At 38.6% G+C, this 25,742-nt stretch overlaps 1 protein-coding gene across 6 annotated transcripts in view; it reads right to left on the reverse strand.

The window, feature by feature from the left end:
* Positions 1-6,360: 6,360 nt before the first annotated feature.
* The window catches only part of LOC123747858 (serine-rich adhesin for platelets), a 253,551-nt gene continuing 234,169 nt past the window's right edge, over positions 6,361-25,742 (reverse strand). For 5 of the 6 annotated variants that reach the window (XM_069300602.1, XM_069300615.1, XM_069300609.1 and 2 more), the window contains 11 exons: positions 25,377-25,483; positions 24,994-25,190; positions 24,354-24,533; positions 22,605-22,746; positions 21,970-22,160; positions 19,682-20,223; positions 18,787-19,548; positions 17,740-17,968; positions 16,131-16,274; positions 13,508-13,640; positions 6,361-7,697 (listed from right to left, as the gene is read on the reverse strand). In XM_069300602.1, the coding sequence (XP_069156703.1) occupies positions 7,276-7,697; positions 13,508-13,640; positions 16,131-16,274; positions 17,740-17,968; positions 18,787-19,548; positions 19,682-20,223; positions 21,970-22,160; positions 22,605-22,746; positions 24,354-24,533; positions 24,994-25,190; positions 25,377-25,483 (3,049 nt within the window). In that variant the 3' untranslated portion in view covers positions 6,361-7,275. Of the gene's footprint in view, positions 7,698-8,367; positions 8,425-13,507; positions 13,641-16,130; positions 16,275-17,739; positions 17,969-18,786; positions 19,549-19,681; positions 20,224-21,969; positions 22,161-22,604; positions 22,747-24,353; positions 24,534-24,993; positions 25,191-25,376; positions 25,484-25,742 lie in introns of all 6 variants that reach the window. The other variant, XM_069300620.1, reaches the window with a different exon arrangement.

Genomic DNA, 25,742 nt, shown 5'->3' on the forward strand with positions numbered 1-25,742 from the left:
TCAATTTAACATTTTCAAAATGTGTTCAATCAAGCTTTAACTGAACATTTCCCAAAGCTTGATTGAACACATTGAGAAAATGTTCAATTGAACAAATTGAGAAAATGTTCAATTGAGAAAATGTTCAATTGAACAAGTTGAGAATATGTTCAATTGAACATTATATCAAATTGTTAAATTGAACTGGGGAAATGTTCAATTGAAAATTTTGTTTGTTCAATCGACCTTTGTAGTTGAACATTTCCCCAATGTGTTCAACTGAACATTTTGTAATTGAACCATTAATAATTTAATCATTAATTAAGCAATTGAATCCCAATGTGTTCAGACAAGCTTTGAAAATTTCAATTGAACATTTCCTTAATTTTTGTTCAGTTGAACTAATTTTTAATGTACAAAATTTTTCAATGACATTGTTTAATTTCATAACTTATATCCACAGATTGGGTCACATGTCTAAGGTCAGAATAATGAATACATCCGTGGTTGTATTTTCCTAGTAAAAGCTCAACTTAGCAGTTCCTACTCTCCTAGTTGCGCTTGCGGAGGTCGAGCTTTGGCTCCGCCTCACAATTGTCAATTAACCAGTGTAGATTTTCCCAAGCCATATCTATATTTGCAAACTTGTCTAGCCTTCCTCAAAACTATCACTTCCTGGAGCAATTTTCACAGCTTAAGTAAATTTAAAAGTTTGTTTGAACATTGTGCCTCAGCGGGAGATGTGGAAAAGGGGAGGAGTATGATGGGAGAGAAGATTGGTCAATAATAGTGAATGTGGTGGGATTTAGGGGAGTGGGAAGACACCCAGGAAATCCTTGCAATTAGCATACAAGAGCCAAATCTAGTTGGACGAAATAGGGTGGCATTGTAGATTAGACTGCATAGGTGGTCTTATAATTCAAGTTAACTCGATAGGACAGCAAACAATAGCATTCAATAATATATATTTTATATAGGTTACAGTTTGTAGCATGGCAAGATAACATTAGATCACTGGAGGCAGAGTCCCAACATAGTGGCGAGACCGTTATTTCGAGGCTTTAATTGGAGAAAAAAAATAGGCGAAAGTAAAGTTCGTAAAATGGAAAGGGCAGTTTTAACCCAGCAAGCCAGACATGCTATGCAGTTCAGTCAGGTCAAGCACAAGTAATTATCAATAGAAGGCACCAAACCGGGAAGGCTATGTAGCACCATCAAATGTGCGGGATAATCAGAGGGCGCTAAATATCACCAAGGATGCCAATACGAGAACAAAAAACGCATAAGGCGAACGATATCAAAAGTATCCGAGTCGCCAAGAACTCTATCGAGGGACAAGCAACCGCGGGGGACAGTCGGAAAACAAGACACGCTCGTCCTGGAAGTCAGGACATTCAACAAGGATATGTACGACCGTAAGAGGGACAATGCAATTCGGACAATAAGGAGCAGGGCAGCGCTCCATTAAGTGACCGTGAGTTAAACGGGTATGGCCAATACGTAACCTAGTCAGAGCCGTTTCCTACCGCCGGTTACAGTGGGATATAAAAGATATAACAATATAGTTGTTATAAATGGTCACTGCCTGTGGACAAAAACATACTACTGCAATATCTTTTGGGGGTTCATACACATTAAGAGGAAGCTGGATGAAAAGATCAGTGTGTTTGGACTGGAGTGGTCGAATTTTGTAGATTCACCTTGTAGGAGAACATGTTGATTAAGTTAGATGGTTTGTGTTCACTGTTTAGCTTTACACAATGAATGGAACAATATTTACAAATTCAGCAATACACAACCAGTGACGGCTTGCTGAATACAGTAGAGGTGTACAATGGCTGTAAATCTTTTCTTGACGCAGCTCAAGAGAAAGTCTTATACCCCAAACACTGCTATTCTGTCGGGTAATGTCCAGAACAAAGTTCAGATACCGGCAGGAAAACTCCAATTTGTGATTTGAAGATAACCAAAAAGTTTAAATGGTTTATTATAGTAGAGTAAATACTAATCAATCTGCTGTGACTTGGGCAAGAGATATGGTTCACGTAAGTACACATGTGAGGTTATCAGAAGCAATCACTTGGCATAACTGTGCAGCAAGTTGTCTGAACCCTGGTATAGTGATTTGCTTATAAGACGTGCTGGGGATCGGGGGGTAATATTACATAATGATTGGAATTTTAGGTAAAATTATAAAAATTTGGTTGTGTATGAACCCCAATGTTCATTGTTCAATGAACAATTGTTCAATCAATTGAATCTTTATACACTTAGTATATACTAACCTTTGAGCTGTCCCAGGAACAGATTTATTTGTATTGTAGACTTCATACAGTGCATTTATCACTGACGATTGTGTAAAATATTGTTCCACAGTAACCATGCAAACCATCTCGAGTATGGTTTTAACAATTGACCACTTTGTTAAAAATGCAACTTGGTAGACAAAGTAGTGCCCATATGCTTTGCTTTGAGCATTGGCCATGATATTGTTGGATGGGTTCAGTGTATGACCCTTCAATCTTTATATACATTGTTCAATGCATGAACAGTGGCATGGATGTTCATGGATGTCCCAACGCAGCTGGGATATAAAAGGGTTAAGACTAACTCTCTCTTCTCTGGCTCCTTGCAGCCTCTTCCAGCTCGATGAAAGGATCCTTTGACTTGTTCCCATTTTATTGTCATCGGATCTTCAGACACCATTATTTCAAGTTCTCTTCAGTTACAGCATCTATAAACAGATAAAGTGTGATAAGTAAACAGTACATTATAACAATGGGATATAAAGCAAGCACACATGACTTGGAAACAACTTGGACAAATATTCCTTCTAGCACTGCTAATAAACTAGTCTACGAGAAGTCAGTCGAGAGAGACTGCAATTAATTCTTTTATTATTGAACGTTAAAAATACATTTAGTGCACAAGTTTTACAGATGGTAAAACTACACACAAACTAGGCATTTCATTCTAGCGCAGGCAATCTAATGTGAAATGTATTCCATAGGCCAACATTTCACAATACAAGATGCAACTAGCACAAGGATGTACAACCAAAATATGTGCAACCAGTATAAAATGTGTAATGGGTATAAGTGTGTGCAGTCCATACAAGGAATGCAATGAGCACAAGGGTGGTGAGAAAGAACATGGGAATAGGTCACATCATAGGGTTTCACACACTGGAGCACTCTTGGGATTCTAACCAGCATTCCGAGTCTCCCCAGCTGCTTGTTTTGACCCATGTGGCATACATAGGTTTGATCAAGAAAAATAATGTAGCAGCAAAAACTCGGCAGACTTTGACCCACCTGTGTAAAGCAAGAATGTGAATAACAAGAAAACTTTTAAAAGAAATGGCATTTCATAACAGTAGTAAGGGTATAAGCTTTTACCAATGCATGTCAGAGCCTTGCAACATTTCACACGCAAGACTATGGTGATAAAGTAGAAACAACATGAGGGCAGGCAAGGAAATCAGCAGGAGCCATAAGGAGTATCCAAATCCCCACATTTGATACATATTTACTTATCCCTTCACTTATCCCAAGCCCACTTGGGGTACAAAGTGTGCAAGTTTGAATCTTCCTTGTGGCTCCTGCCGATTTTCTCATTGATACATCACGTTAACATGACATTGTGCAAAAGGGAATGTGTTGAACAGGTGAACCGAATCTTCCAAACAAACCATCCTTGTGGCAAAAATTAAATGCAGAGATGACTGGTCCCTCCAGATGGAAAGTAGTCAGAGCATGGCACAAATGAGAAGAGGGTGTTGTCGAGACGATGCAAAATACTGAAGGAAGTAAGGATTGCCATGACCCTGTAGGGATGGAATGCCAATTTCAAAATATAAGCTGTAAATGGGGATGAAAGAAAGGCAAGGTGTAACCCTGTACGATTCAAAGAATCTAGGTGAAGAATGGTCAATGGAGAAGCAAAGGAATAAACGGGTAAACATAGGATAGTTTAGACAGCTTTAGAGAAAACAAATGGAGAAGTGTGCATCTACATCCATCAGGAAATATGGCACAAGACTAAATATAGTAGGAGCCTTTGATAATTCAGTTCAGAGGTGAAACATGATGACCTGCCCAAAATGCTAGGCATGTTAGTGGCTTTGCAAGAATGCAAAATGCTCATCTTATGAGATCTCTTAAACCCATTTGTACCTAGTAAATAAAAATTTATTATTATTAGAACAAGACAAATGGATTAAAAATAAATTATCATTTATATAGAAGAGGATTTCCATAGAGTAACAAACACGTGGGCCGTGGAATAACATACTTCTGAGTAAAATGTCTAAGTTAAGACAACTTAAAGCCATGTCTGGTAGTACAGGATGACATAGTACTGACTGCAAGTTAGAGTCGGCATTGAATGGAGAAATAGTCTACAAGAGCAGCGAATGAGATCATCTACTTTATGAGCGAAGAATACTCCAGTGGGTGGGAAAGAAAATCAATAATGGCAACCAGGAAAAACAGTTCCTGTAGTGCTTAAAACCATTCTAGGGAACACCTTCACATTGTTGAAAAATGTAAACAAGCAGCACTAAATATACGAGATGAGCTTTGAAGTGGGCAGCTATGCTGGGACACTTGCAAAAGCCAAACAGAGGGGAAGAGGTATCAATATTACAATCTTTGGCACTTGTTCTCCTGCACCACATTGCAACAAAAACATGGACCTTTCTGATTGCCACTGTAACACTGTAAAAGTGTTTGGGTTAGTTTATTTAAAATATATATAGAATATGAGTCACAGACAGGGATTTGGAAAGGCGCCAGTTGTCTGCCTGAGATCTCACACCTCAAAGCGTTAATGACCTCAAGTGACCTGAGGTCAGATCATGAGAATTTCACCTTGCTTCCGCTAAGCTCTTAATTGTAGGCTGGTTGCCTTCAAACAAGCCGACGTTTAAGGAGTGGCTTGGTAGTGCCGGAGGCTATCTATTTGTGGGCGGAGTTAGCTACTAGGTTCCCCAATATAAACTCGGAGAGCTATCCAGCAAAAAGGATTGACAGACAGAACAGCATCAAGAGAAGAGCAGACGAGAACAGAGACGACGTCCCTATCAGGGAGGCTGTCGGCCGGCAAGGGCGGGAGTCTCTGTCAACTACAGACCCCCCCCCCCTCTCTATTCAACTTAGACTCAGTCCTCGGTGAGTGAACAGTAAGGTGACTTGTCGTGTTTTACAAGTGTTGTGTGATGATCAGGGGCAGTCAAGTTGTAGGGTTCTCGAATTCTTGGATGATGACTCACTTGCATATTAAACTGGAACATTTTAATTGAATTGCTAAATTATGATACTTCATGTGAAATATAATTATGAATTTATTATTTAAATTGTGTTTAACTTTGTTCCCTAGAGATTTTGAGTTGAGGTGAGAAAGCCTCTGTAGTTACTGGTTTCATGGTTTAGTATGAGTACATGATAAAGATGGGAACTACTAATAATGAACTCATGATAACATCTTTGGTGAATATTTTGATACAGACAAGTTCCATTCCTTGTCTTGTATGTAATGATCATGAATGGATGGTGGCAGCATTTCGTCTTCTACTATCTACTTTCTACTCCTACTATCTACTCTTCTACTTCTACCTATCTACACCTCTCCCTCCACCCCTCTCTCAACTCTCACTTTCAACTAATGACCATCCTCGCTCCTCCCACCTCTCTCCCTCTCACCCCAAACCCTCACTAATTACTTCACTATTCATTTCTTTCCTTTCGTTTTCTCTTATACGTTTGTGGCAATGATTCAGTATTCTAGAGTTCTCTCTAGAGTTTCGGGTAACTGATCCAGTTACGGCGCCTTGTAGTCTTAGCACCTAGGTAGTCAAATACCTAGGTTTACAAGGTGTTGAACGAGAGAGGCTGCCTTAGGAACTCTGGAGGTGCTCTAGAATAGTTAGCTAACTGGGGACGGGATAACGGACTAGAGAGAGCTGTTTCCCCCGGCCTCGTTAGTTAACTGGGGGGTGGAATAATGGACAAGATAGAGCTGTTTCCCCCACCCCCGTTACACCACAGTGACCAAGGCCATTCTAGAAATCCAGGAACATCACTTTCAATATTCGTGCTCTCCCTGTAATTCGCGATTTCTTGGTGTCGTGTGCTATGCGGCATCACATTCCCTCTCGGCAATGCAGCTCTATACCAAGTGCTATAAACACTCCTGATTCCCTCCTTACTGGCTTCAAAAAATTCAAATTCAAAGGTTTCTTACCTTCTATTGCTTAGGTATTTCCTTATTCATTGCAGCACTTTCCTTCACATTCCAACTTATGTAATGTCTCGCATGGGACTGCATCGCAAACTTGTTGGACCTTAATTGAAATACAGCAAGAAAATTAAAAGTCGTTCATTATGCTGAACAATTTATTACATGATCCGCTGATCAGCAAAGTTCTGGCAGCCAATGGAACAGAAGATGGCATGATTCTACATCAGTCTGCAGCTTCTTAATATTCAAACTTCAATTTTGTGTCATGTTCTTAGCCCAAGATCTTTCACATCCTGAAGCATAAGAGTACAAATTTATTATTACAATAATTCACCAGTATAAAATTCTTTCAAAATACTGTATGCGAATTTTGAAATAACTATCTCCAACATTCTCCCATTGCTCAATGTGATTATCACACAAAAGCCATTTGACTACAATATAATCTACAATTACCGTGTACCTAAATTCCATACACCACTTTATCTTTGGTAGAGAGGACTATCTACAGCATTTAGCACAGCTGCCAAGTTAAAAGGATATTATATAAAAAGAAAAACCATGAAAACTTCACTGACTGCATTCTTTAGTATGAAAGCCCTAACCTTTTTCCCAATGCTTTGACAGGCAAGACGTTTAATTTCACAACCAAAACAATTTGCCTTTACAGAGATAAGCAAAGCAGTTAAAAACATCATGACCTAGTTCATTATTTATAAACTTTTTAACATTGTATTCCTTAAAAGCTTTGAATTTAAAAGCCGATTAAAAAAAAAAATCCAGTAACCTCAAGAAAAACAATACAGGGTACTACCTAATTTCTTACATGAGATTTGAAATTAACATGGAATGTAGACATACAAATGAAGTGTGACCTCATGATGTGAATATATATACAATATGCTAGAACTGAAGTACAAAATGATGGCATTGCTACAACACAACCAGTCAACATGACATAAGTATGCATTTGTATGGTAAATGCTATGGTAAATGCACCATTTATCCCAAAGGATATTAAAAAGATAAAGCACAGCTCAGTAACGTTCAACAAGGTCAAGGTTCCGTCTCTGTATCACTTCCAATGGAATGTGGGGGAAGGTACGTACTAAAATTCTTTCCAAGATTTCTAAGGAGCTCAACACTTTTCAAGGGCTCATATTCCTTATTAAATTCCTTATATCTCCATGGACCACTGGTTGCATCATCATTGTCACTGCTTTGTTCATTTTCACTGACTGCTGGCATCTTGGCATCATCCACAAAAGCAAAATCTTTCAAGCTATCAATGACAACTTGTGTCTTTCCCTCATCGTTGTCATCCTCAGAGTTCCCATTTTCTTCCACAGCCCTTAGTCTCCCACACGGTCTGCCAGCTACTCTTGACGCTCCCCCTTCCGGCTCCGCCTCATCTACCTCGTCTTCGCTACTTGTAAGGCTTGGAGAGAAGCTATTTAAACCGAAGCTTACTGGTGATACTGGAAGGGGAAGAAAGGTATGCATGATTAGAAATAATTATATGGGTGGTCCATTAATGAACAAGCTAATATTAAGATTGATTTTATTATAGTACAAAAAATTCTTTACCAAATTTGTAAATAAAAATCTTATGCTGAAGCAGTGTGTATGAATACACTATCATTTATGCTAATAACTTTCAATTACAACTATTTAATAAGCTGAACATTACTTATAAAAACACACACACACACACACTGTTAGGAGTACAGTACATTAAAACTAGCAACAATTACAGTACAGTACTTGTGTTAAGAACCTCAACAATACCACAATAGTTACACAAATGTTACAAGAGAGACCATCACCATCCCATTGTAAAGATTCATCATCTAAATATCTGCCAAAAAGTATCATCAGTACAGTACAATTATGCAGAATGGGAAGAGCCGGGGAAGATTATTATACCACATGATTACCACGTTGCACGGGAACACCAGTTCCAGGTCATTATTAAAAGGGATTAGCTCAAGCACACAATGTATTAAGTATTAAAAATTAATGTTTCAGACCAGTTACTGTAACACCTGCTCACGACACATTAGTAAATAAGATAAGCAACTTATCACTAATTTGAATACAGTATTAGCTCAGCTTTGTTATTGCATTATAACGACTCAACAATTTTACCCTTTGTATAAGCGTTGGTCTCCAGTCCAATTGATTACAGAATAAACCAAATATTTCCTATAAAAGAAGAGAAAGTGATAGAGGAATGCATGAGGGGTTGTGTCCTTACCGCTACTCCATGTCTGAAGCAGCGTGAAAATATAAACATATTAAATGAGAATGATTTAGGACAAATTCCTCTATTCTATGTAAACTAGCAATTAAAACCAGCATTTTGGATGCACATCTTAGTCTATAAGAAATATCCCATTTAATATCTAATGACAGAATGACAAGTCAGAAGAGCCAGTTCTGTGTTCTAAGCATCTGTATAATGCACTGGACTAACTATACGAGGGAAGTCATTCACAACACCCATGTCAACATAGTAATTAAATCTGCCATAACATTTTATGAAATTATTATTATTCAGTACTGCTGTCAAGTCTCAAAATCTTGAAAGACTAGATACCTGAAATATGAAGCAGACTTGTTACTGATTAAAATGACTAAAGAAAAAAAGTTGTGTTGTAAATTCCTTACAATTTAACCTACCAAGAGGAACCTAAGAGTACACTGACTACCTAATACTGAAGCATCATATAGTTATCTTGCAAGAGATAACATAGCTACATGCTGAGAGCTTTGGTGAAGCTATGAGGCCCAAAGTACAGTACTGCAACTAGATTTGGACGTTAACTCCAAGAAATACTATTTATCTAAAAATATTAATTATGAAGTTTTAGCTACAGTATTACTGTGTATTTTACTAATGTGTGTCATCTTGACTACTCTAGAGGAAACTAAAATCAATTCTTAGCCCGACACATGTACGTGTCACTCCCTTACTGTATACTAAATGAAGTACAGTAACAAATTTTGCATTACTTTCATTCCTGTAACATCAGATACAGTATTAACTTTTTGGCAAAATAGTTGAGAATGTCTCTTAAAGCTACTAAATAATTATAATAAAAGATTTTCATTCATAAAACAATACCATTTCAGAACAGCCTTTATGATCATAAAACTACCTGTAGTACAGTACTGAATCAATTTTAAACAAAACTATTTATTTATTTAATTAATTTATTTGCCCAAGAGCCTCTAGCATTAGTGGCCTCAATGAGGACAGGAAGCCGGTGGCTTGTTGAAGGTCCCCCTCCACCCCCCCATTTGTCCTTATGATCTTTTTCCAGTTGGATTTTAGAATTTAACAGTTTTGCCATTTATGGCTTCAGTGGGTAGGTGGTTCCATGGGTTTATAACCCTGTGGGTGAAATGGCATTTCCTTTTCCTAGTCCTACACTGTGGCTTATTGAGCTTGAGACCATTGCTACTTGTGTTACATCTGACCTTTTGAAGATATTGTCCATACCAATATCCTTCAAATTGTTCAGTACTGTATTTCAAAAGTTTCAATGATCTTTGCCCTGTCATGCCTGGTTTCCAGTATTAGCCTTGTGGCCCTCAACCATTCCTGATACGAGAGTTGACTAGGTCCTGGAATGATTTTTGTTGCCCGGTATTGCACTTTCTCCAGAGAAGCTGTGTCTTTTTGGAGATGAGATTTCCATGCATGGATGCAATAATCCAGGTGGGGCTGCACCAGAGACTTGTACAATTGAATACTTATTGGAGATTTATACAACCTTTTCCTTAAAGATAAAGGTACACGTGGTAATTCTTAGGGGTTTGATTAGTTTTTTTTTTTTCTTCTTTTATACAGCCAAATATACAAAACCAAACCTTCTAAAGGTATAAAGAAGGTATAAACCTTCTTTTATACAGCCAAATATACAAAATTTTATACACTTGTGCAATTTTCAACGAATGATGGATTCTGACTCCAAGGGCCTTTTCTTCATCACTCTGCTGAAATGTAATGCCGTTAATCTGGTAGTTGTGACGTGGATTGTTATGCCCCAAATGCAGGGTCTTGCATTTGTCGATATTAAAAAGCATTTGCAGTATTCCGATCATTTGTGGAGCTTGTGTAGATCTCTCTCGAAGGAGGATCATTTTCACTTTCCACTTTAATATTAATCTTAAGAGTCATCTGCATATTTGATGGATTATGACTAACAATAATTAATAATAATTTGTTCACAAGAATACTGAAAAAATACCAATCTTATGTAATCTCGTCAACCCATTGTACCAATGGGTTGATGAGATTATACAAGATTGGTATTTTTTTCATTCTTGCAAAGCCACTAACATGCAGAATTTCGGGGATTATGATAATGTGTGGTTTATGAATATATAGTGTGTTAACACGCATAACATTTTCGGGCAGGTTTGATTATGTGGTTTATAATATTCTCACCTATGCTGTTGATGTATTTAACAAAAGGGTTGGCCTCAAAACGGACCACTGTGGTAACCCCCTCACATTTCTCCAGTCAGATTCATCCCCATTTAGCACGACCTTAATTCGTGTATATCCCTTAATTCATGTATATCTCTTGCGTATATCCCTTAATTCGCTCTGGTGAACAACCCGGCCTCTTAAAAATAAAGCTGCTTTTCACCCGTATGCGTGCTATAGCCAAAGATGGACATAATTTGAAATGAAATCAGGCTCACGAAAGTGATGTAATGTCCCGTTTTCTGTTTGGGTCTTCCAGCTTACTCGGTTAGGTTACGAGAGGAAACTTTCAATTAACGGTTTTCATGATTTTTTAAACCTTAGGAGAATTTCCTGCCCTCCTAACCTACAGGAGGACCCTCAACTTGCTGTTTAAATTTTTTTTCCATTTTCAAATTACAGTACATGCGTTCATTTTTGGCCATACGGGCAAACGGCCAAATTCAAACGTAATTTGTAAGAGAACAGGATGCCTCACCACCTTTAAATATTTGTGTGGGAAATGGGACGTCATCCAATCTTTCTATATGTGAGCACTGACAAAGTATTCATTTAGAGTATTTACTGCCCTTTCATCATCCATTATAACTTGGTTCATCTTATCTTATAACTTGGTTAGGATCCTACAGACCCTTCAAGTTTTGGTTTTACTTTGTATATAGGCATAGAATGACTATGGATCTGTCTTTAATGTTTTGGGCAAGTTTTCTTTTGTAGTTCATTTTATTTATTTATACATATACAAGAAGGTACATCAAGTTTGTGAGAGTACAGTACATAGTGTGTTTACATTGTTGTAAAGCCACTAGTACGCACAGCATTTTGGGCAGGTCCTTAATGTAACGATTAATATTAAGTAGGTAAATTCTAGCAAAATTTATAAAAAGTTAACAGGTACATTGTAAGAAAAATTTGAGAGAGATTAGTAGGTATATTAAAGCACATTGATAGCTTTGATTGATAATTTGACAAAGATTAGTAGGCACAAAGCATATGGATAGCACATAAGATGGCAGCAATGATCACAATGGTAAAGTTGTATGGTTTAGGTACATATATATTGTGGGATTGGGTAGCACTAGATACAGTGCGAGCTTAAAGCACTAGATAGGAAACTTATGAAAATGAAATTAGGTACTTTATTTTGTTTTCGAATAAGGAAAAAGTTGGACAGATTTTCAATTCATTAGCGTTTCACAGACCAGGTCCCTTTATTTGCATAGTGTTTACAGAGATTAAGTTTGACTATGGGGATATCAAAGAGATTTATTTCTGATGTGGTGATAATGGGGTCCTATTACATCTGACCAGGGAGAGTTTCAGAGCAGGATTTGCATTTAAGAATGGTTTTGTAAATGTAGGTGGCACAAGAGACTGTCGAGCGAGTTTACGTTTAACATGTTTAGGGATTTAAACAAGGGGGCCGAGTGTTGTCTGAAAGCAGAGTTTATTATGGTTCCAACAGATTTTTGCTGGGTGAAGGACTTTAGGTGGTTTGCAGTGGTTGAACCTCATGCACAGATACAGACAGATTTTGACTGATCTGATTAACTGATCTAGAGATCTAATTATCCTAAGAAGAGTCATTAACATTATGATTCTTTTTATATTTCATACAAATCTTTGATGCAGAATGCTTAAGAAATACATTGCACTTCACAACAACAGCTATAAGCTCAACTACTTCCTGTGACCCCATGTTCCAATCAAGTGGGGCCACCCTTTATTAGGAGAGAAACCCAAGACATTCACAATCTTTTCACCACACTAAGTTCCAATTTACACAAATACTCAAAATTAATATATGGCAAGAACAACCAATCTAAGTATAGGCCCATTTATAAGGACCAGTACACATTGAAAGCAATTTTTTTTTTGTATTTCTGCTTGCTCAACCAGTTGACAACCTATAATATCATATTGCTAAAGACATCTTTGGCCCCCCTCCCCCTCCAAAGCTTGGCCAAAACCAAGGGTCAACAAAGCCAGTCCAATGCACTACAGTATGAAAAATAAACACACGAGACTTTCAGCAGCATGAATGCATGTTGGGTAACATGCATATTTTATATTTTTATATTTTCTCAACTCATTTTATACTTTAATCTCAATTAGTATTAAGTTTTAGTCTTTAGTGTTTTTCCTGCCCGAAACGCTTTGCATAATAGTGGCTGTAGGCATTGTGTGCACTAGCTTTATCTATAAATTCATCAATATTTGTATCACCCCTTGTATGTATGTACTTTACCTGAATAAACATTTGAATTTGAATTTGAAACGCCAATTGCATTACTAAATTCGTATTCACCCCTCCCCTTCCCCCAAATGTATACAATACTGTAATTTAAACATTCACATTTATGAAAAACGTATTTATTAAATAGAGTACTGGTATTAAATAACTTCCCAATTTAAAAGTTACATCGAGAAAAAATCAGTGCAGTATTTCTATAGTACCCCCAACCCCACACACCCCCCACACTTAAAAAGCTCCTGCTTTGCATTTATTTTTCCATATGGGAAGAGATTGAAATCTTTTATAAATAACTTTTGTTTAATAACAAATGTTCCCCATATCTATGGTATTTCATAAGGTTTATCATATTTTGTAATTATAAGTTTAATAATCTCCGAATGTGAAGTGTATACAGTACTGTACCTGGAAATATTTTCTTATAACTGCTACAATCTCAAATGCACTAAACAATGTCATCATAAATGCTATAAAATGCTGTACTCTACTGGGATGAAATCAATTACCTAGTCTATTAACATTTGCTATTGCCTTACCTGATCCATCTGCCAGCATGGAGTGCGGTGCCCGGCTATCCAGGAGGTTCTCGGAGGATCCCACTGATAGCTGCATGTGTGGCTGCTGGAATAATTGCGCATTGAACTCGTCATCAAAGAACTCCTCCTCAACCTGAAATACAAAGGAATTGCATGAAGCTTTTGGAAATATGCAATGCTGTACACAAGTCTTAGGATTTATTTATAAATGGCCTGTTGTTGCAGAACTTTGCTTGGAGCAAATGCCATTTATTGCAATATTCTAGAATGTAGCAATCCATCAATGGTTTTATTTTGCATGGGTTTGTTAAAAATTGATCTCGCCTCACAAACCTGCTCACATTTTTTGGAAATGATAACCAGCTACTCAAAACCATCCAGTGGATGTAGTAGACATGGATTTTGCTAAAGCATCTGATAAGGAACCACATAAAAAGACTGGCAAGGAAATTACAGACATTCTTGCAAAGCCAATAACACCCATAGCATTTTGGGCCGGTCCTTAATCCAACGTATCAGGAAAGATGAAAAGGTACATTGTAGCAAAATGTATACACCCTGTATCAACATATAACTACAACATAAATTGACATAGGTGATTACACTGGTGAAGCTATATGCCTTGATTACCTGTACTAATATTGAAGTTGGTAGTACAAGATACAGTGAGAGTTTGAAGCACAAGGTAAGAACTATAAGGATGAATTTAGGAACTTTTGGTTTTACTTTTGAATAAGGCTTTTACTCTTGAATAAGGAATAAGACTTTTGAATAAATGTTTGCACAGATTTAGTTTGACTCTGGGGAGATCAAAGAGATTTATTTCTGGTGTGGTGCTTATGGATTCTATTACACCTATCAAGGAAAAGTTTCAGATTATGATTAGCATTTAGGAACAGTTTTGTACGTGTTTAAAATACAGTACTAAACAAGTGGGAGGATGTTGATCCCGAATTTCTTCAAAAGGTCAGATGTAACAAAAACAAGGATCAACGGTTTCAAGCTCAACAAACCTCAATGTAGGACTGAACAGGAGGCGGCTTTTCACCCACTGTTACGAATCAGTTAATTGCTCAATTCTCACTGTAATCTTGGTACATATAAATTATTATTTTTCCCATCTCAAAATTATTATTAAGATGTATTTGCATTCCTGTATTGTGTAATATATACATACCGTATATTGTTATGGTATTTGTGTCATGCTGACATGTGTCAGTGATGATATTATTATATACTGTATATACACTTGTGTGATTTTGGGTACGAGGCTATTCCAATTGGCGTCGCTTGGTCAACATTACAAAAGGGAATTTGTCAGCTTTAGTGGTGCTGGCATTGTTCCCAGTTCAGCATCCTGTTGTACCTTATATTTATGTTTATTGATAATTCTTGTTCTTGTATTATTTACTGTATAATGTACATTAGTACATCTTGAGATTCAGACTTGTTTTTGAGTGATTAGATGAGTATATACTAGTGTCAGAAGTTTAGTCTCACGTTTTAGGTACTGCGTGGATGCGTCGCTTGGATGCGTGGGAAAGAGTTAGTGGCTGTGGAGTACTGGAGTTGGTCTGACGTGTGTTCGGAGGTTTTGAGAAGTTTACATTCGTGTCAGTTTTAGTAACTGCTTAATTGATATGGTGAGATAATTACCCAAGTATTACACCATTTAAGAAGTATGTCATTAGTGATATTGTGCTTATAACAAGACTTTTGGATACATCCTCAATTGATTGTAATGTATAGTGCTTTTATCACCCCCCACCCCCCATAAAGTCATTGATGTTACTATGTATTAAGACTCGTCTTATCCCTAGACTTTTTTTTTTTACTATAGTGAGGCCATATATTTTATTTAACATTGTACAGTAACAATAACAGTACTGATACTGATGGGGGGTTACAACACCCACAGGGTAATATACCCATGGAACCGCCTACCCGCTGATGCTGCAAACACCAAAACTTTAGTCTTAAAATCCACCTAGAAAGGATCATCACGGCAAATGGGGAGACCTAGTCAAGGCCTTCCTGTCCTTGTCGAGGCCACTAGTATTAGTGGCCCTCGGGTTACTTCAGCTGCACCATAGAATTCACAAGACAGTCACCATGGTAAATTATTAAAAATAATAAAATAGTTTCATATGTTTTCATATTTGTGCTAATTGATTACAGTATACTGTATTAGAATTCAAAATTAAAGATATTCAAAGGGTCCCGGTAGTACAGTCTGGGTTTGTTCTCGATGCACAATCAAGAATTCCTGGTTCAAATCCAGAGCAGGACAGAAATGGTTGGATGCCTTTCCATTCACCTCGGGGGCCGCTGTCCACCTAGTAGTAAATACGTACCCAGGCCAGGTACTCAGGGTCCCGGTAGTAGTCGGGTTCGTTCGACGCACAATTGAGAATTCCGGGTTCGAATCCCAGGCAGGACAGAAATGGTTGGGCAAATTTCTTTTCGCCTAGCATTAAGTAGGTACTCGGGAGGTTGTCAGCTTTTTGTGGAGTTGCATCTTGGGCAGCGTCAGTAATTCGAACTTTGAGGGGGGGGGGGGAGACCAATAAGCTCAACTTGTATGATACACTGGCAGGGGAAAACACAGTAAATTTAAACAAACCTCCACTTCTTGATGCCGTTTGCTCCTGCGAGCTCGAGGTCTCTGGCCCTCTGAGTGTCGACGAGGCTGGATCTTGACTGCCGTGTCCCCAAGGCCACCCGAAGTGCCACTGATACTCTTCCACCGTCGCCCGACACTTGTCTTCTGCATCACGAATACCACAACAATTCCGGTTAGTTATCAGTCTAATATTTACCTACTATACTGTATCATGTATAAAAATGACAAAACTTAATTACATTTACATGCCAAAGGAATCCTCTTGTTAATTAAATGGCACCCATTCTTTAATTGCACACACACATTTATCATGTTTCCTGGTGCCTGCCTGTGTGCTGGTTTTTCCCATACTGAGTTTTTTTTTGTTAGTACTGTTCTTGCAATTTGACCAAATTTTTATTAAATATTGAAAATAAAAGGCTTAACATGGGGATACAAATTGATTACAAATAAAACATGAACCTCATTGTTAAAAGCCACCAAGTGCAAATAGCCATTACGTTAGAATTGTTAAATTGCAAATTAGTTATTTTGAGTCATTCAGTTAGAATTGCAAACGAAACCACAGGAATAATAAAACTAAAGGAAACGAAAATAGTCATGCTGCTGTACAAATCCCTTTTGGTTTTCCACCTTGATTATTGTATTTAAGCAGAGATTTTTACCTATTTATATTATTGAACTCGAAAGATAAACACGGTGATGAAAGTAATTTTGGAACAAAGTCAACCTGAAAATCATGAAAAACTGGGTACTACAGGTGTGATGATTCAACAAAGAAGCCATGACAGGAGTGACCTCTTTCAGATATTTAAAATGCTGTAGAACTGAACAAGTAAATTGATAATGTCAATCCAAACCACCACACACACACTAATCTGTACACTGGGCAATTGACAGTCGAGAGGCGGGATCAAAGAATCAAAGCTCAACCCCCGCATGCACAACTAGGCGAGTACAACTAGGTGGGTGCGCAACAGACACACACGAATTGACAGGGCAGACAGTATTTAACACAAGGGGCACATGCACTAGGGAACACGGGTGGAAATTGAGTGACTAAATGAGCCATAGTGGCATTAAAATTGTTAGTGTAGTTAATAAATGGAATGCATTAGGAAGTGATGTGGTGGAGGCTGACTCCATACACAATTTCAAGTGTAGATATGATAGAGCCCAATAGGCTCAGGAATCTGTACACCAGTTGATTGACATTCGAGAGGTGGGAACAAAGTTCCAGAGCTCAACCCCTGCAGGCACAACTAGGAGAGTACAATTAGGAGAGTACAATTAGGAGAGTACACACATTGGAAAATACCCTCAAGCTTGTCTTTATGTAGAATAACCTTGATATAGAATTGTCAAGGGACAACATTAGATTTTTTTCAGACAGCAGGAACAGCCTCCCACCAGTTAGAGACCACCAGTTTCCTACTCCCCCCACCAAGGCCAGTAAATATAATTAAAACAAGTCAATTCAGGTAAATGGTCTGTAGAACAGATAAATCAGCAAGAAATTTGTGATAATATACAAATGTATCCAAGTCAAACACTGCTAAAAATATTTAAGAGTTCATGTTTATGGCATTGAAGTGGGGAGCCCCCCTACCTCAGTGCCTGCAGCGGAGTGCGACGAGCTGCCCTGACTAGAGGAAGGTCTCGCACAAGCACCTATAGTGTTGTGGTGTTGCCAGGAAGTAGATGGGCTGTTGTAATGGGTGGGACTAGAGGGACCACTCGCCAAGGAGCACGAAGATGAATGGCGTGTCAGCTGATGGCTGGCTGGCTTGATGCCCGTGATCTCCTCCCATCCAGTACTTCCCGCCTTTCTGCAGTGTCTGAAAATGGAACATTAATAATTCTGGAAAAAGAGTAATTCCATTTTTTGTATAATGTTATAGTGACTGGAATATAAAGTCTAGCATTTATTGTTATGAAGTTGAATGCTCTTGGTTAAAATATCAGGTTTTATTAGTTTTTTGTATACGTTTCATTTGTGTGTTTGCAAGTATTTTAAATTGTGTATTAAGAGTGAGTGAGGTGAGTGAGCATGTAAAGTTTTTCCATGCACGTTTGCACCCCCACACAGACAGAGGAGCCGGACATCACCTACTGAGGGTGTGTTGGGTGCACTTGTGGGGCACACACCTTGCTAGCTGTTCTGTGGTTGTTTACCCGTTTCCTCAGCTTGACCGAGTACAGTAGTTGCTCCAGTGAAAAATGATTCCACATTATATTATGTCCCATTTCCTGTGTCTTTATAAATGAAATGCACTCAATTTTTTTGTTCAAGTCCCTCAAATTCAAAATAATTATACCACTGTTTCCTGTCATGCTTGAAGTGTACCTATAGAATTTACATTTGTTTTGTATTCCTAATTTAAAATAACATACATGTACTGTAAGCAAGCAAGTGGAGACGTTGATTTATATTATTATCCATTATTATAAATGAACTCTCACCCCCCCTCACAATATATGTATTTTTTCAGTTACACTTTCTCCAAAGCTTTTCCTTGACTTAACACTAAACAATAATTTTAAAGTTAGATTGGTGTATCAAAGTATTGTAATCATAGTCTTAATCAGAAAAGCAACAATATAGTCGACATAATATTTTTCTTATTTTCTTGTAAAATTTTGACCATGCATATACCTGGGAGTGTGTGCTGGACTCTTCGGGAGAGAGCGAGACCTTCGAGAGAGTGCCTGTGGCTCTTGGTGGGGTTCATTCAAATCGTCCTTACTAGAAGAGGAGTCCGAGACTTGTGATAGCTTCCTGAGGGTAAGCGTAATTTGACTGACAGTACGAACGGGCCGCCTTCCACTCGTGTCACTACTGGCACTGGAGGAAGCGCTAGTCAACGAGACATGGGAGGTGGTCCTAGTAACACAAGCACTGGTCGCAAAGCTGGGCGAGCTAATGTTAGTCATACTCAACCCTCGACGTACTACCTCCGCTCTTCGAAGGACATCTGTTACTTGATGTTGGACATCATTTCGATCAAGTCGGGAAGCACTAGAGGGACGCTCAGGCAGTGCAGAAGTACCATCATCCCCACCATCACTTTCCATCAAAAAAGCTCTTTTAGCGGCATTGGAAATGTATCCATACCCAACTGCTCGTTCATCCACTGGGGAACTCGTACGCGAGTGATCAGAATCTGTAACTGGTGTAATGGGAGATGGTGAAGGTTGGTCAGATAACGCAGAATATCTGGGTGTCACTTGTCCTCTGTTCCTACATCCACCTTTAGAACATTCCATATGCCCACGGTCCAGTATATCTGGGGTTTGCCCATTTGAGAGAGATTTAATATTGACTTTATTAGGGAGAAGATCTGGTTGGAGATCCACTCTTAACACTGAAGTAGTTGGTAGTCGAGATGGTGTTGAAGTTAAAAATGATGGATTAATTCTGAAAAAATGCCAAATAATCAAAATTAAAAGGGTTAGAAGATTAATATTTAAATGTGTCAGGATGAACTTTACTAATATTTCAGAAATACAATATATAGTGCAATTTATCTCAGTCAGAACACTGCACTTACTTGGCACTAGTTATGGTGTCCATGGTGGGACTGGGCGTGCGGGTACATGGTGTCGAGAAGCCACTATCTACACCCGTTATCTTGCCAACGGCATTTCCTGGCACACAATGTGTCTTTCTCGGCACGCCTCCATCCAATTTATCTTCTAAAGGAACATTTGATGACTTCTGCACCTCCTGAGAGTGCAGTTTCTGAGGGGTGTGTGCTGTATTATGGCGGCGGGGTGCAGACGTTTGGGGAGCGTGCACTTCGCTAGTTACTATCACCTGCCTGGATGACCATGAATTTCTTGATTTTCTATTGTTTTCACTAAAATCACTAGATATTTCTGGGTGACTAGATGGGGACCCAGAACTATATTTACAGATATTGGTTGACTCGCTGGAAGTGGATTGGGATGTCAAAGAAGAGTTTCTCTTTGATGAAGGAGAAGTGTGAGCAGATGTCTGTGATGCGTGTCTGCCAATAACCGGTGTATTTGGTATGGATGGTGGACCCCATGCAGGAACAGCTGGCACACGATCCTCCTCATTCGACTGAATCTGGTGTATAAGATGTAAATTATTAAAATGGCTAAAAACTAATTCCACCAAACTTATTATACACAGCTAAACAACAAAGAACATATTGGATCCACAGAATAACTACTTTCCTGGAGTGCCTATACCATTATTAACTTGAAAACGAAAAACCTCTCTAGTGAAAGTCCATCAATCATTTAAAGTTGCTCAGCAAGTTGGTGGGGGTCTGGTGTAAAAAAAAAAGGCAAACCTTACAAACAAATGGACCTTTAACTTTAAAAGGAAAATAAAAGGCTTATTCATCACAATAAATCTCAAACATTCTCACCTGGATTACTGTATCCAACCCTGGAGACCTCACTTACAAAATGACAACTGCTTTATGAGGTTCAGCACAGGGTTGGGGAAAAAAATACCCTAGAGCCAAGTCAAAATATATTTAGCCGGAAAGGTTGACGGCCACAAGACTAAACTGTCAAACTAGAAGTGATATGGATGATATCATCGAGACACTGTATTTAAAACGCTTTATTCAATAAATAGGATGTCTAGTTCAGGCCACTTCATTAAAAGATTCAATGTAACTTGCAGAAACAACAACAAGCTCAGCAGGTCACAATTTTGAACAGAATTTCACCCTTAAAGTAACAAACCTATGGAAGTGCCTATACCTACCAAAAGCCATAAATACAAAGACATTACTGCAGTTCAAAATAATTAGTAAAAATCCTCAGGAATAATGAAGAGAACCTTTAACAAGCCACTGGAAACCTATCCCAATCAAGTCCACCATTTTATGGTCGTCCTCCGGTAAATTTAGGTTAACTTTTTTTTTTTTTATTACAGACTGAACTTTGAAAAGTGTTTCTTCTTCTTAACCTGGCTACTTGTCAGCGAGTTTGTTGCATTCCTACCTCAGATTAAGAGGCTTTATGTATTTTGGTTTCGGGAAGACTAGCTAGCTAGTTAGGATATATCCTAACCCATTGTTCTTGGCCAAAAAATGAGACCATACTTTTAGGTGTAAGAGAAACATTAAGATTAGGAAGACTGCATCCAAACCCCCATTATATTCTACCCTGAAGTAGCTGTTGATAAATAGCCTTTGTAATATCAGGAGGGAAGCAGAGGCCGACAAATGGCTGATGCATCTAAGGAATTTGTGATATGCAAATTATGTCTGCACTTTTGTTCTGTGCTTGCAATTGTTTACCAAAAGTTTGAGATCACCTAGATGTGTGTGAAGTGGATAAAACTGTATGGCTTGCCTTACAGTAGTGCTGCCATGTACTGTCGGGGAACAGCCGTTGGTTACTCTGATTGGCTATTTAACTAGTTTTGACAGTTCTGTTGAAAGACACATGATGTTATTTTGGAGGCTTAAATTCTTTGGGTTTATGCATACGTCCTTTCAACATGGCCAAATGGTTATCCTTCGGAGATGAGAACCAGTAGTGGACCTACAAGGTCACCTTAAGACTTGGCATCAGCACCGTAAGGTTTTCATGCCCGATTGTACTATGACTTTGTAGTAGAGCACATCGCTATAGGTTTACTTTCTGTAGCAGAATAAGCAATTAGATTTTCACATCAAAGAATATTTTTTAAATCTATGTACTGTACAGTAATTGCAAACTACAAGTGTGTTTTAACAATTTCCACCCAAACCTTCTTGAATTATATCTCTAGTACATCCAAATACTTACTACAGCATTTACTAATAGTTACTTATTAGAAAAAGTGATACCAAACAGACTTTTCGCATACCTTTAAAGACCGGAGCATTGTGTGGATCTCTTGCAAGTCAAGTTCTCTCTGGTGAGAGTTCCACTTGAGGCCATACTGAGTGAGGTAACGGACAAGGGAAGGCAAGGACTCGCTCACAGCTGGAAGGGTCTCCCCACCACCCACCCTCTGCACCACCTCAGCCTCCTCCACACCTGCCCATGGAGGCATACCTGGAACCACAAGATGTAATCATGTAATTACAGTACTATACTCATAATAAGATATTAAAGGAGAATGGGTGTGAGCATACTGTTCTTATTTCAGATGTATATATTTTTGATTTTCAAGGAAGATGTATAATTCAAGCTTGCATTTATTTTGTACTTAATAGTTCCAAGTGGTATATGAACACAAACACACTCGTGACTAAGTGTGGTGGTATGCTTTTTCATCCATGATGCTGTATATTGCAAGTTGTATGACAAATGGATGACCTGTCCATTTAATATATGAAGCCTTATTGCATATTATTTTCAAATTAACTTCCATCTGATAACTCCTACCCCATGAAAGTGGAAATCAGGGCAATAATGAATACAAATTGTACCATAATTCTAAAAGTTTGACATATTGCACCAACATATTCATATCAAATTCCAAAGACATCACCTCACCTGACCATATCTCCCACATAATAGCAGTGAAAGAATAGATCTCCGAGCGTATGGAGACCATCTGCTCGCTGAGCGTCTCTGGGGCCTGCCAGGGGTATAGCCAGGAGGCACGGAGAAGGTCTTGAGCCTTCATACTGCATCCCTGTCACAAGATCAACATATTAATTACATACAAATAAAGAATAGAAGGCCTATTGACTCATACCACGCAGCTCCTTTTATATCCACCTAAACACACATGCACCTAACCTGCACTTTAAACAATCCATCGATTCCACATTTGAAACATTATGGGGTAATTTCATGAAGGTAATCACTGAACTTGTAAACGAAAATGTATGCCAAGAAAGAGTGGGGAAACAGGGTACCAGATGACCGAGAGTTGTTAAAAGGAGCTATGACAACCAAGTTCAATCTAGATGACAAATCAATGAATTGCACTGAAAATCAAAATCCCATTTAAATGCAGAATTATATTTATCCATGTAAAGGATTGATTCCTTATACTGTAGTACAAAATTGAGATTTTATTGCAATATGTCCAAGATTCGAAAGATCAACAGTTTAAGCCATATATATTATATTTGCTCAACAAAAATCTCTACCTGAAGATAGGAGCAGCACACGAGGCTGTCTGGATCCAGCAGAATATAGCACAGTAATAAATGCAAATGTTTACTCATTTTTTAAGTGTTATGAAAGTAGAGTACAGCACTCAAAATGGCTACAAGTGTTTTTGATTCAGCTACACAGAACAAAAAGTTCCAAGTAGCACGGCCTATGGTGAGCCCGCAAGTGATGGCACTTTGGAGCCATTATCTGTATCAATAGCCGATACTGGAGACCTGGCTACAAATACTGCACCACACTTTAGAAAAGGTAATCAAAAGAGCACAAATCCTCTTGGCTACGGTTTTGTAAAGGGAATTACCAGATGTAATCCGTATGATTATTACGCATCACATCAAAACCCCTCAATTGTGTGTTCCCAAATATAATAAAATTGACAAGCACTCAACATGGACGTCGTACATTAGACATCCAATGGTTAGAAAGGTGGGGTACAAGAGCTAAGAGCCCGATCCTGCAGGCACAAATAGTGAACACACATCATGAATACAATATTCTCACTTTTGTGCCGTTACTTATTGAAATATAAAGTCTTCCAATCATATTTTATGAATGTTTATCATCAATTGTGCCATGATTATCATGTCCAAAGATCACCGACTCTTGCACCAGCCTGCCCTCCTAAGGTTTCCCAACATCAAGAAACTGTCGTGCTAAAGTGACCTTATCCTAACCAACCAGTGGACCAAAAATAGAAAACGTGACATCACTTCAATTTCGCAAGCCGCTACCATTTTCTAATATGACAATTTTTGTTTTGGGTAAAGTATACGTCAAAATGCTACATGCTATTAGAAGGACAGGTTGGGTGCACAGTCTGCTGGAACACACAACAATGGAAGGGAAAAATGACAGTATAAATGAACAAATCCACAAGGGCCGTGACGAGGGTTCGAACCTATGTCCAAGAGCATCCCAGACGCTGCCTTAATCTAATATAGTGATTTCTGTGTAATGACAGTATATTCTACAATACAGACAAATAGGGAGACGTTTACACAAGTTCTTTATTGTTGCAAAATGCCAATCAATTACTGTGATGGTATTTGAGGGGAAGAGGGGGAGGGAAGAGGGTAAACATTTGCCTGAACTGCAAGGGTTAAATTTCTTTTGTCTTACCTGGCCATGCATTTCTATAGCAAACTCAAACCCGCCCAGCTTGGCGTGGTTTGTGGAGACGAGATGGAGGGCATGCGAGGAGAGTGCCGTGTGCAGCCAGTTGTGGGCGTGGAGGAAGAGCAGGGCCTCCACCACGCCCACCAGGATGTCCACAGCTCCGCCCACACTCAGGTCCCGGTGCTGGTCAAAAATGGTTTATTAGACATCTTAAATAATTCTTCAACAGTATTAGTGACTATATGATCATGACTAGTTCCATGCAACTATCAGTATTTTCTATTTTCAATAACATACTAAATATGAATAATTTGAGTGCTTATTTTATTTAATAAAAGCTAGTTAATATTCAACTCTGGAAATAAGAAATTCTAAAGTAAAACCTCCCAAAAATGAGGATTACTAATTTATATATTAACAAGCTTGGGTATACACAGGTATAGACAGCAAAATGCTGCCACCCAATTCTATATTAAAGATTACAAAGTAAATAAATGAAGCTAGCTACAAGCTCATCTAATATCTCCATCTCGGAGGATACCTGCTTGACGGGGTCTGGGAGTTCTACTCCCCCAATTTAGGAATAATTATATGATTAGGAATGAAAATAAATCCCTTCGAGCATCTATAACGCGGACCTCACCTCGACGTGAAGATGGTGGTAGAGGGAGCCGTAAGGCACCTGCTGGAACACAAGGGTGATGTGGTCTGGCTGGGGCGAGGTCACATGACACGCCGCCATCACCTCCAGGAAGGCCGGGTGACGCAGCCGGCGAAGGATAGTCAGTTCTTGCTCCAGTGACTTGCAGGCGCCTTGGTCAGGGGCACTCTTGTCCTCTCCTGGAAGACGAGACAATACTTTGTTGATTCAAAATAATGTGTGCATGCCACTCCAAAAGCGCAAAATCAAGAGCAAAACCTACACAAACTAGAAAATGCACTTAAAAATGCATATCCGGTTAAAATAGAATACAAAGGGAAAGAGAAACTTAATCCATTAAATAACCGATACAAAGAAAGCATTACCCTTCTGTGCATTTTCCTTGGGTAGTGATAGTGCTGGTGTGGGTCTGCGCACCGTGACGTTGGTACCCAGCCAGGTGTAGGGAGAGTACACCGTAGGCCCACCACATCTGAAGCATGAAGAAATCAGTCACCATTTTGAAATTTCGAAGAGACTAACTTAAATAAATGAATTTTGTGGTTCAGTTTCCGAGCCCATTGTGCGCCTCTAGCCTTTCCCCACTACCGCCCACGGGATGGGAATAGGGTGCATAATAAACTAAATTGTGCAATCAGGGTTTAAAAAATTCTTAATGCTATCCAAAGAATTATAAAACCTGCTGGACTGATGCTTGTAGTGGTTTTGAGGAGCTTCAACTGCTTCACTTA

The sequence above is a fragment of the Procambarus clarkii genome, chromosome 5 (genome assembly GCF_040958095.1).
Source record: "Procambarus clarkii isolate CNS0578487 chromosome 5, FALCON_Pclarkii_2.0, whole genome shotgun sequence".
Lineage (NCBI taxonomy): Eukaryota > Metazoa > Arthropoda > Malacostraca > Decapoda > Cambaridae > Procambarus > Procambarus clarkii.